Here is a 12,632-nt window from a genome sequence, read left to right as displayed (position 1 = left end):
GTGTGTTTTTTTTCTAGGGTTTATTATCCTAATGGGAATTAATGAATTTCCAAAAATACTGGAAATATTAAACCGCTTTCCGAGCACATCCCCAAAAGAATTAAAATCCCATAAATATTACACAACGATACCACAATTCATATTTAATAATGCCATGAAAGGGAAGAAATGCTATTGTAAATACTATAATCAGTGTTTTTGAACTACAGTGAAGTGTATTATTATAGTGTTTGCAATGCTTTGTTAATAAATGCTAAATCATACTGTAGAAATAACTATAATGAACTGATTAACTGCAATAAATACTGTACTTTAGTTTTGACTAAAGTATACTGTGGTGTATTGTAGTACAATATATATATATAGACCATTTTGAGGGATGTAAACAATAGCTAACATATTACCTGTTTTACATTTTTCAATTCCATAGTTTCCTAGAATCCAAAAATGTCCACATATTGATAAATAACGTTATGGCAGCTGTTTTAACGATGAGTTATGATTAAATTCCCTCTTTTTTACGATTATGAAATAATTTGAAAACAAACAGGAAATGTTCATGGGTCAATGACATCACCACATTACAGTATTGTGTAATTTGTTTATATTACTGTAGTTGTTGTGTTACCATAGCATCTAATGGAATCACCACAATATATTCATTAAAGCACTTTACTATAGTATGGTTAAAAAAACACTATATTATTTGCTGTTATTTACAATAGTGTTTTTTCATGTGGGATTTGTTATCTATTGTATAATCCAAAAAGTTGTGAAGTGGAAGTTCTTATGAAGCCAGATCAGTCTCAAAAATAATACATTGACAAAATAAAAATTCATACATCTACAGCACAATTCTCATTTACAAAATCCAATTTGTAAGTTCAAAACACGATTCATAAATACACAAATCCAATTCGCAAAGTCAAACACAATTCAAAAATACACAAATCCATTAAAAAATACACAAATCCAAATTCGTAAATTCAAAACACGATTCAAAAATACACTAATCCAAATACGTAAACTTAAAGGGCACATAGTTTACCTCTTTTTTTATGATTTATTAATAATATTATGGTTCTTCTGAGTGTGTCAGTTTAGGTTCAGTTCAAAACACAATTCAGATTTTTTTATTATAATGTGTTAAAAAGTGTCATGTTGGGGGCGTGTCCACAGCTCGCTGATTTAGGGGTGTGTTGCTTCACATGTAAATTAGTTTCGGCTTCCCGCCCAATGTAACAAGGGGGCGGGGCCATGAGCTCACCCGCTCTGTGTTTGCAACAGAGTTGACAGGCAGACTGAGAGGAGCAGGAGTGAGATGTACAGCAATCAGTCGTACATGTACGACTCGGACACAGACCAAGCAGAGAGTACAAAATCATTTGTGTCTTTGTACAGTTTTACAGCCAACTGTGTGCTAGTTTCAAGTGCCGAGCTTGTACACAGAAACTAATAACCACGCACACTGAATTAACTTTGACTGAGGCACCGGATGCGTCGCTCGAAGCTGCGACACGGCACACCAGACACTATGTGGCGCGGCAGAAACATGAAGTGTCCCGAATCGTCGCGCCGCGCATTTTTGAATTCTAAACATAGGTTTCTGCAGCGGTCCGCGCCGCACAGCCGTCGACTTGAGTGTACCCTGATAGAAACCTATGTTTAGAATTCTAAAACGCATGCTAGTTAAGATCACAGGGAGCTTCTGGGATCGCGAGAAATGCAAACGGCTGAAGTATAAGGTAGACTCAATGAGAAGTACACATGTTTGCAAACCTACCTAAAGATACAACTAATAATTCCGATTAGAGCGATAATGTGGAGAATATTGATCTTGTGTTGAGCCCAATGAGCCTTGCATCTAAAAATAGAGCTAGTGTGTTCCTTTAGTGATATCGCTTCGACTCACGCTGAAAATGGCGGACGTGAATCAACAAACTGAGGATATGATGACGCGCCTGTCAATCAATATTGGTGGGTGGGGGGACCGCTCTCCTACGTAAAGTTGCGGTCGATTTGAAATCAGCTCCAATTGGTCCACCGTTTTTTACGTTGTTACATTGAAAAAAAAGCACTGCGTGTGCTTATATCACCCCAATATGACAGTCTATACACCATACATGCACATATGTCTGTCCAAACAGCTTGAAAAGTAGATTTTTTTACCATAGGTGCCCTTTAAAACAATTCAAAAATGCACAAATCCAACTCGTAAATTCAAAACACGATTTTTAAATACACAAATCCAATTCGTAAATTCAAATCCTGATTCATAAATGCACAAATCTAATTCGTAAATTCAAAACACGATTCATAAATGCTCACATCGATTCAACAATACGCAAATCCAAATTCGAAAATCCAAAACATGATTCAAAAATACACAAATCCAGTTCATTTGGCCAAAATATTTATGATTTTTACAAATTTGATTTTGTAAACATGAACAGTGCTTTGCTTGTATGAATTTTATTTTGTAAACTAGTATTTTTGAGACTGATCTGGCTCCATAATTTTCACTTGATGGACACACAATAGTGTACAGTTGTGTGTTTGTAAATAACAAAGAGATAAAGAAAATACAAGACCATCATTTGACTTCTCATCTTGATGACCTGTAAGTGTAGCCTTCAGACTATTTCAGCCTTTGTGCTTCTGCTCATGAGGATATGATGAGGTTTCAGGGTTTCTAAATGAACGAACTACTCTATCTTCTCCAGATCTCATTTCATCTCAAGGGGAATTAAAAGAGATGAAGAGGGGGGAAAGGACAAAGAGCTATAGATGTGCATTTTCATCTCCACATGAGTATGTGCTACTATAAAGCAGATTCCCAAAAATTACATATTTCATATTTAACATACATGACCAGCTGCCATTTTTGTCAACAGACAGTCATGCTTTTACATAAGATCATGTGTGGAAAATGCAGAGAAAACCCCACATGAAGTAAATACTATACTAAACACTACTGTGTTTTTGAACCATCCTATAGTAAAGTACTTTAAATTGATCTGTTGTGGTAATTTCATGGTAACACAACAACTATAGTGATATAAACAAATGGCCCAATACTGTAGTTTTCTACAACTATTGTATATTAACAGTGGCCGAGTGAGCTTAACACCACAGTATACTACAGTATTTATTACTGTTTATCAGTTCATTCTAGTCAATTCTACAGTATACTGGTGTTCATTAACAAAGAATTGTTTCTAACAAAGAAATGTTACTACAGTATGGTTAAAAAAACATAGTATTTTGTCATGTGGGAGGGTAAAAGGTAAAGATGTTTCTAAATATTAAACAACACATTGTGCACAAGATCAATAATAAGCCTTATTCGACTTCTTTGACAGCTAGTTTGTAGGGAACAAAGCCTGGATGTAAGAAACTCTAATATTGCCTCTTGTTTCTTTGCTAAAACGGAGATTCGATATAGACTATTATTCATTAAAGTAGTGATGAGCTTTTCTCTACGAATTGATTGCACCGATTGCTTTGTCACATGATTTTTTTTTTCTTTTGTTTTTTCAAACGCTTCACGCCGGCGACTCCTGCTGATCAAAACTGCCTAAGTGTTTTCTTTTAGCAGGTTTTCCTGTGATGGTAATCTGCGCAGAGCTGGAAAGAATTCAAGAAGTTTCCCTGCATTTGCCGGACAGTCACTGAATATTATATGAAAATATTCCTTTAGGAAGAAGCTGGTACCATCTCTAAAGTGTCTAGTAACCTTAAAAAATTGTAAATTAAAGTAAATTTAAAAAAGTTTACTGATAAATGGCACATTTAACCAGTGGATTTATTGAATCCTGGAAACCCATTACACCTGCGCCACCTGCTGGTCAAAATCTGTAAATGCAACGAGAAGTCAGATCAATGCTGTAAGGCAGGGGTAAATTCAAAGTTAAATCATTAATTTTCCTTTGGCTTAGTCTCTATTTTAGAGGTCCCCACAGCAGAATGAACAGCCAACTATATTTTGCGCTGCGGATGCCCTTCCAGCTGCAACTCAGTATTGGGAAACAACCATACACACACTTACTCATTTACACACACACTAAGGTCAGTTTAATTTAAATACAAATTCGTTAATTCAAAACATGATTCAAAAATACACAAATTGATTCAAAAATACCAAAATCCAAATCGTAAATTCAAAACACGATTTATAAATACACAAATCCAATTTATAAGTTCAAAACACGATTCATAAATACACAAATCCAATTCGCAAAGTCAAAGCACAATCCAAAAATACAGAAATCGATTAAAAAATACACAAATCCAAATTCGTAAATTCAAAAACATGCAAATCCAAATTCGTTAATTCAAAACACGATTCAAAAATGCACAAATCCAATTCATAAATTCAAAACACGATTCATAAATACACAAATCTAATTCGTAAATTCAAAACATGATTCATAAATACACACATCGATTCAACAATACGCAAATCCAAATTCGTAAATCCAAAACATGATTCAAAAATACATAAATCCAGTTCATTTGGCCAAAATATTTATGATTTTTACAAATTTGATTTTGTAAACAATTCACTTCACCTATATTTCAATTCACCTATAGCGAATTCAATTCACCTATAGCGCATGTGTTTGGACTGTGGGGGAAACCGGAGCACCCAAAGGAAACCACACAGAAAAGCCAACTGCCACAGCCAGGAATCGAACCAGCAACATTGTTGCTGAGGCACTGCGCCACCGTGTTTTCCTTAATTCAAAGTTTTAAATCAGAATTTATCAAAAATAAAAGTAATAAATGTTTATAACATGACTTGGCTTTAACAAACGTGCATATACGTACATAAATCAAGCATTTTAAAAAGCAAGTAGTGCCCTTTGCATTTAAAAACACCAAAAATGGCGTTTTTCAGCAAAACACAACAAGAGCCAAGTAAAGTATCATGGTGCACAAAACCCAATAGAGCACAACCAGAGCCAAGTAAGTCAAAAAACAAGCTGCAAAATACACAAGAGTCTAATGTGAGAAATGACAGTCTGGCGTTTGATATATCCACACTTCACAACTCCACTATTATTATTATCCACTATTTCATAACACATATCAAACAGTTTTAAGCTGGATTAGAGCAAAATGAGCGCATATCTCTTCAATCACGTTTGAAAACTCGGTGTTTATCGTCAAATTTTCATTTCTGGAAACATCCATTCCTCGCCTATTCCAATCTCAAACGCTTACTGTGTTATTTTTTACAGTCTATGGGCGAGGAGTGTCGTCCGACTACGGCAAATACACTAACTGGACGTCATAGCAACAGCGTCACACAAGACTTCGCCTTCCGTATCTTAAAAAAAATATCGTCTTCCGTTACATTTCGGACCGTCGCCTAAAATACATTAAAAGTCTGACAAGTTTAGCATGGGTTTACCAATGTGGTAAATACACAATTTTAATCCCATACACAAAATTAGAGCTCTTAAAATATGAAATGGAGGTAATGAATTATCTCAGGTTGTGGATATCCTTAGCAAAGTGTTGTAAGTATTATGATATACAGTACATTATTATAGTATGGCTCAAAAACACTAATAGTATTTAATTTACTACAGTTTTTTATTTGAGTGTTCTTAATAGTCTCTGTTAATAGTCAACCTGGAGAAATAGTGCAACACAAGTAGTCAAATTGTACTTAATTTTACTTAAAATACAGATAAAGCTTATTTAGCCGTTTTTACTTGTTTGATTGTTTTAATAGCAAAGGTCATTGTGTCTCGCATCACTTTCATTTTTAAGATACCAAATCATCAGCATATCTCCTGCGCCACCTAGCGGCAAAAACGACGTTTAGTGCCAGTTTATGACGTAAAGGTCCCGCCTGTGCTGCAGTCACGTGACTTGACCAGCTTGACACGCTCTTGGAACCACAGATTCGAAACAAAAGAATCGTTTACGTTCAAGATCGGATCTTCCTGCATTTTGAAAGCGTCAGGTCATAACAAAACAAATGCTCTCATTGTAGAACTGCCATTAAAGAATAGCGTGCTTTATAAACCGACTGACGACAGATAATGGAAGAGCCTGAAAACAGCCAGACAACAAAGGCACCAGTTGTGGAGACGCAATCCTGCCAGCCGTCAGCTAGACAAGAGCAGAATAACGCAGGCCAGTTGTTTTTTGTCCATTACAGCGAAACATGTCATTAAATGGATGTGTTCATTGGGTTATTTTTTGGTAGTGATTAAAAGCTGTGTCTTTATCCTATAAAGGGGTGTAACGCTACTCCAGATGTGTCTAAAAGCAGACAGAAGCTATAAACATCATTAATCTACAATAAAAAGTATAGACTGCTTTCCAAAAACCTTATAGAAGCTGGAAATGTAATCATAATAGAAATAAAGCTAGCTTTTATATATAGCTTGCTAAATATAAACTCAACGAATTTGCATTAAAACTTAAAATGTTTTTTAAATGTTTATTTGTGTTAAATATTTATTAAATGTGTCATTTGTGTTTATTTACAGAAAAAATAATGCTTAAACCATTTAATGATGATGTAAATCAGCTGATCATTATCACAAAATAAACCAAAATAAAGTTTTATGGTTGATATGTCTTCGCTGCTGTCTGTTTACAAAACAAAAAACTGAGAACAGGTAATTGTGGATGATGCAGGTCACTGACGATTAATAAAACAAACATTTCCAATCCGGTTTACACCTTATATACTTGCTGGATTTTAGTTCCGTGTAAAAATGAGGCCTTACTGTGTCTAACAGTAGAGATGCAAAGTACATTTAGTATAATAATCTTGGTATAAATCCAACCGTTTAATATCAAGAAGACATTGAAAGGTGGAATCTTTGGTATGTCAAACACTTGTCGCATTCTGCCAGTGAACTGACCCTTTACAAGGCCCGTCCTCTTTTCCTATGTCCAACAAGTCCCTATAGGAAATAATGAATAATAATTTCAATTCAATTAGAGGCAGACACAATTATCTGTTCAATTCAGAATGTAAAAATGACTCAAGTTGAAGTAAACAAATTGAATAAATTGAATAATTATTTATTCTAAAAATAGTGATGTTTAACAGAGCGGGGATTGTCTCCCCACAGTATTTCCTATTATATTTTACTTCCAGCCAAATGAAAAGAAATAATACTTTCTCCGGAACATGTGTAGTGTAGTCACTTACATTTACAGATAAAAGTGGAAAGAACATAAAATTCTCATTCATTTTTGTCCAAAACAGAATTTAGGACATTTCTATCATATTAGTGTTTGTAAGAAGTAAATGAAAGAGTGTGACACAACAGAGTGTGACATCATTGAATGACATCATTAATCTACTATTTGTGTATCCTAAACAGTTTTGTACAAATAAAATAGGGAAAACTGGCTCAGCTGCAAGAAGGTCACATGGATCGAGTCCCGGCAGAGACAGTTGGCATTTCTGTGTGGAGTTTGCATGTTCTCCTCATGTTGGAGTGGGTTTCCTCCGGGTGCTCCGGTTTCCCCCACAGTCCAAACACATACGCTATAGGAGAATTAGATGACCTAAATTGGCCGTAGTGTATGAGTGTGTTTGTGAATGCGAGTGTGTTTGGGTGTTTCCCGGTACCTGGTTGCAGCTGGAAGGGCATCTGCTGTGTAAAACATATGCTGGAACATTTGGTGGTTAGATTGGCAGTGTTCTCACCAGAGGAAGTGACTTTCACTTGGAGCAACTTGCTTGCTTTTTCTATCAATGATTTACAAATTGTTACGCCATTTTATAACTGATGTAACAGAGTTGACCATAACAAATGTTCCACAAAAACCTACTGAGAATGTTAGGGGAACATGCTTAGAGCATTGTTATAATGTGGATGGATATAATGTTAATACATCATCTAAACTTTGTAAAAACATCCAGAAAATAGCATTATATAGATCCACGTCAGGTTTAAACCATTGCTGTTAGACTGTTTTTTAGCAGCAGCAAAGCCAGAATTTAAAGCTGCGGTCACACTGCACTTTTCTCCCTATAGACTTCCATTCATACGCACACAAATGCTTCAGACTGGAAACGCAAGCTTGTGGGACAAGTTTCCAATTCGCTGTGTTGCAAAGTTCAACCTTTGTGAACTCTGACCTGCGAAATCGCATCACTTGACTGCGTTAGACCAATCGAGGTTCAAAACATGACCTCTCTGCACAGAAATTTAAAATATGGACTAATCGCTCGCTGTTTTAAGTGTCTAATCATCTTGTTTAATCCCGTCCCTTTTCGTGCGACCGCAATATAATCCTCTCTGAGTGAAGTTTTAATAACTAATTTTGAGAGGAGCATAAGCAAATCATTGTAAAGGCTAATTCATCATTGATGATCATATAATTATCCAATCAACACTAGAATAAGCCCCTATAAATAATCAGGTATGTCAAAATACTACCCCGTTATCTCTCTCTTGAACTCCAGCATCCCCACCTCACGCTTTTAAATTAATTTACTTAAGGGGGAGCCTTGAGCCCGGGCTACACACTGCACTAGAAATCCTCTCTTCTGATAAGGGGAATAACACAAGTTAGAGTGTCCTTTTGTTCTCAGAGAATTTTCCTGAACAGCACACCAAATACGCCTAATTTATTATGTCAATTATCTGCAAGTGCAAACTCTTGAAGCAAATTATAGTAAGAATCTTTGATTGATTTTTGACATTGATCTTTTCATGTTGATTTTAGATCAGAATGAACTGACGGAAGATTCCGTCACATGCCATCAAACTGGGATGCGTACCTTTGAGCAAGGAAGCATCGAAAAGACAATGAGAGTTCCCACCGAAGAGAAGCCATTCATCTGCCCAGAGTGTGGGAAGAGTTTTTCCGCCAAACAAAAGTTGGAGACCCATATTAGAATCCACACCGGAGAAAAGCCCTTCAGCTGCCCTCAATGCGGAAAGGGTTTCACGCAGCAGGGTCAGATTAAAACACACATGCGAATACACACCGGAGAGAAACCCTTCACATGCCCTCAATGCAACAAGAGCGTTACGTCAAAACAGAGCCTCAAAAGTCACATGAGAATTCACACGGGAGAAAAACCGTTCACCTGTCCTGAGTGCGGCATGATCTTCTCCCAATTAGGATATCTTAAACGTCACGTAAGAACTCACACCGGCGTGAAACCTTTCAGCTGCACCCAGTGTGGAAAACGCTACAAAGTGAAGCAAAGCCTTGAGAGCCACATGAGACTTCACACTGGAGAGAAGCCTTTCACATGTCCTCAGTGTGGAAAGGGTTTCACGGCAAAACAGTGTCTTAAAAGTCACATGAGCGTTCACATTAAAGAGAAGCCTTTTAATTGTTCGCTGTGTGAAATGAGTTTCACCCACCAGCAAAATCTGAAGCGCCACATGTTGATTCACGCCGGAGAAAAGCCTTATGTTTGCCGTCAATGCGGGAAGAGTTTCTCGGTGAAACAAACCCTTGAGAATCACGTCAGGATCCACACCGGAGAGAAACCGTTTGCGTGTGCTGAGTGTGGAAAGGGTTTCGCCGTCAAACAAAACCTTGAGAGTCACATGAGAGTTCACACCGGGGTGAAGCCTTTTTTCTGTCCTCAGTGTGGAAAGAGATTCACAGTGAAGCAAAGCCTCGAGAATCACATAACTATTCACACTGGAGAACGACCTTTTACGTGTTTAATGTGTGACAAGACTTTCACGGTGAAACATAAGCTCGAGTACCACATGAGAAATCACACCGGAGAGAAGCCTTACATCTGCCCTCAGTGTGGAAACAGTTACGCCTTGAGGAACCACCTCGAAAGACACGTACGAATTCACACCGGAGAAAAACCGTTCTCCTGTTCTAAGTGCGCAAAGAGTTTCACAAAGAAGCAGAGCCTTAAAAGTCACATGAGAGTTCACAACAGAACTAAACCGTACATCTGCTCTCAATGTGGAAAGAGATTCACGGTGAAACAAAGCCTTGAGAGTCACATGAGCCTTCACACCGGAGAGAAACCTTTCACCTGCACCGAATGTGGAAGGAGTTATACGTTGAGACAAAACCTAGAGACGCACATGAGGGTTCACAATGGAGACAAGTGTTTTAGCTGCTCTGATTGTGGACGGAGTTTCACAGTGAAGCAAAACCTTTATGTCCACATGCGAGTTCACACCGGAGAGAGGCCTTATACCTGCGAGCAGTGCGGAAAGAAATTCACGCAACACGGACAACTGAACCGTCACATGAGAATTCACACCGAACAGAAGACGACTTTGGACCAATCTGAAGAAACTCCAAATGACGAGACTGCAGACAATTCATCAGACATCCAACATCAATCAGAGGGGAAAGATGTAGTCACGGTGTTAATATAATTCGAAGGCCATGACAGATATATAGTTGACGACAAAAAGTTATTAGCGCAATTATTTTCCTAGTGCTGTTTACGCTTTAACACATTTTTAAACATGATAGTTTTAATAGCTAATTTCTATTTGTCATAATGACTGTACATTTTTTTTTTATTTTGCAAGATACTAGTATTAAAGTTCAATTTAAAAGCTAACTATGATATAAATTAGGTTAACTAGGAAAGTTATGTTAATTAGGCTAGTCATTGGAAAACAGTGGTTTGTTCTGTAGCCTGTAGGGTTAGGCGATGTCGACCAATTTAGCATCGTACAATGTCTAACGTGAAACATCGCGATGAACGATGGCTTCATCGTCGTAGGTGCGGGGAAATTAATTATGCATGAATAATTAATTAACTCTTAACCAATTAATTATTTGTAGCCTAATGTTTTAACTAACATTACCAGACCCACATTGTCTTTGTTTTACTGATAATCAAAATACCAATAAATAAAGTTACACACAAATTACCACCTGTCAATCACTCTTTCCACGGGACTCTGGCATGAATAGGCAGAGTGATCTGTGTCGTTATAATGGCGTCGATAAAACTTGGATGGTGGTGCACAACCAACAGCAACCAACCAGCTCAGAGTCAGACGCATGCATAGCCTACACTGCAGCGCATGACAAAGTGTGTGTGTGTGATCACATGATGTGCGTTTTCAGCAATATAGTGTAGAAGGAGGGCTTTTCCGAAAAGCTAGGTGAAACGGCAATGTGGACAGGGATTGTTTTCATTCTAAAATGCCATTTAAAAGCTAAGACGTATTAGTGTAAATGGGTCCATGTGTATTGTTCAACTCTGGTCCATAGAATAAATGATCATTTCTGAAGGGAAAATATTGACCCTTCATAACAATATTGACCTTAAAAATTACTTTTAATAAATTAAAAAATTATTTTATTCCAGTTAAATAAAAAAAAATAAAACGTTTCTCCAGAGGAAAAAATATATAATATAAATAATGTTAAAAATGGCCTCGCTTTGTTAAACAGCACTTGGGAAATATTTGAAAAATGATTAAAACTCCAGAGAAGGGTGAGTAATTTTGCCTTTTACTGTATGCCAATGGGACAGTCTTTTTTATAATTATTTAAATGTTCATCTTCAGCCAATCCATGCTGTAAATAAAACATTTTAACACAATTAGTGTTAATTGGTTCAGTAGTTACTGACTAGACTTTTAGCTGTTAAAGTGTAGCGGCAGCATGCATATTCATAATCTCAAATTTTCATTGTTGCCTGTTTATATATTTACACATATATTGTACATCTTTTGGGTACTCCTTGTAACTTATATAGATTTATATTAATTTATGTTATGTTCCATGTTAGAACTGTAATAACTGAAAGAATATTATCATTATCTTTACATTCTTGCAATAAGAAGACTTAAGAATTAGACACTGTGAAACAGAACAATCCCATTATTGTATCTAGGCATGGGACGATAACCGTTTTCAAGGTATACCACGGTTTGGAAAAGTCAAGGTTTTAAAACCGCCCAACATTTTCTGCTATACCATTTCTAAGCTATGAGTAAGATTTTTATTTACATTTTTTTAGGTTTTTAGGACAACAGTATCTCCAGCAGAAAAGATCTCCAAAGATGCTGTTTTAAATTGTAAGAATTCAGTGCTTGTGAAACTAATGAAGACAGCAGAAGTCAATGATTCATTTGAATTATTCAGCCTGACATGTTTACTGCTCCAAAATATAATAAATGTTTCTCAAAATGAAATATATTGTGCTCAAAGGGGGAAAAAGTTGTTGTTGTTTTTTTACTTAGACGTTTAAAAAGAACATATTTTTGAGCAGTAATCACAATACCGTGAAACCATGATATTTTCATCCAAGGTTATCATAGTCATAATCTTATACCAGCCCATGCCTAATTGCATCTTCATGTTTCTGTTTAGATGACTTCAGAGCTTTCACCAATACAAGGTTATTCAATAAACTTTGTTCATTTCTTACCACTTAATGTCCTACATCAGTCTTGTTAATATGTTGGATAATTTTGAATGTATACTTCACTTTTTACATTCTTCAAGATATTATCGAGTGTGAGAGAAGCTGACAGGAGCCAATCTGGATTGTTTGCCACTGATTTGTCTAACTTTGGCATATTCAAGAGAAACACTTCTTGTACTAGAAAAAATATGTATGTCTAGTTTTTGTTTCTATGTCATTTAGACAACTGAAAGTTATCTTTCTATGTACATTTTGGTCAGAC

General features: G+C 36.4%; 1 protein-coding gene across 1 annotated transcript; it reads left to right on the top strand.

Moving 5' to 3' along the window:
- The first annotated feature begins 5,883 nt into the window (after positions 1 to 5,883).
- Positions 5,884 to 12,387, top strand: LOC130223750 (gastrula zinc finger protein XlCGF57.1). The gene is made up of 2 exons (XM_056456421.1): positions 5,884 to 6,150; positions 8,713 to 12,387. The coding sequence occupies exons 1-2, from the start codon at positions 6,057 to 6,059 to the stop codon at positions 10,353 to 10,355; spliced, it is 1,737 nt and encodes a 578-aa protein (XP_056312396.1). The 5' UTR covers positions 5,884 to 6,056; the 3' UTR covers positions 10,356 to 12,387.
- Positions 12,388 to 12,632: the final 245 nt, after the last annotated feature.

This window comes from Danio aesculapii, chromosome 1 (genome assembly GCF_903798145.1).
Source record: "Danio aesculapii chromosome 1, fDanAes4.1, whole genome shotgun sequence".
Taxonomy (NCBI): domain Eukaryota; kingdom Metazoa; phylum Chordata; class Actinopteri; order Cypriniformes; family Danionidae; genus Danio; species Danio aesculapii.
This window is presented reverse-complemented; position numbering and strand designations above follow the sequence as displayed.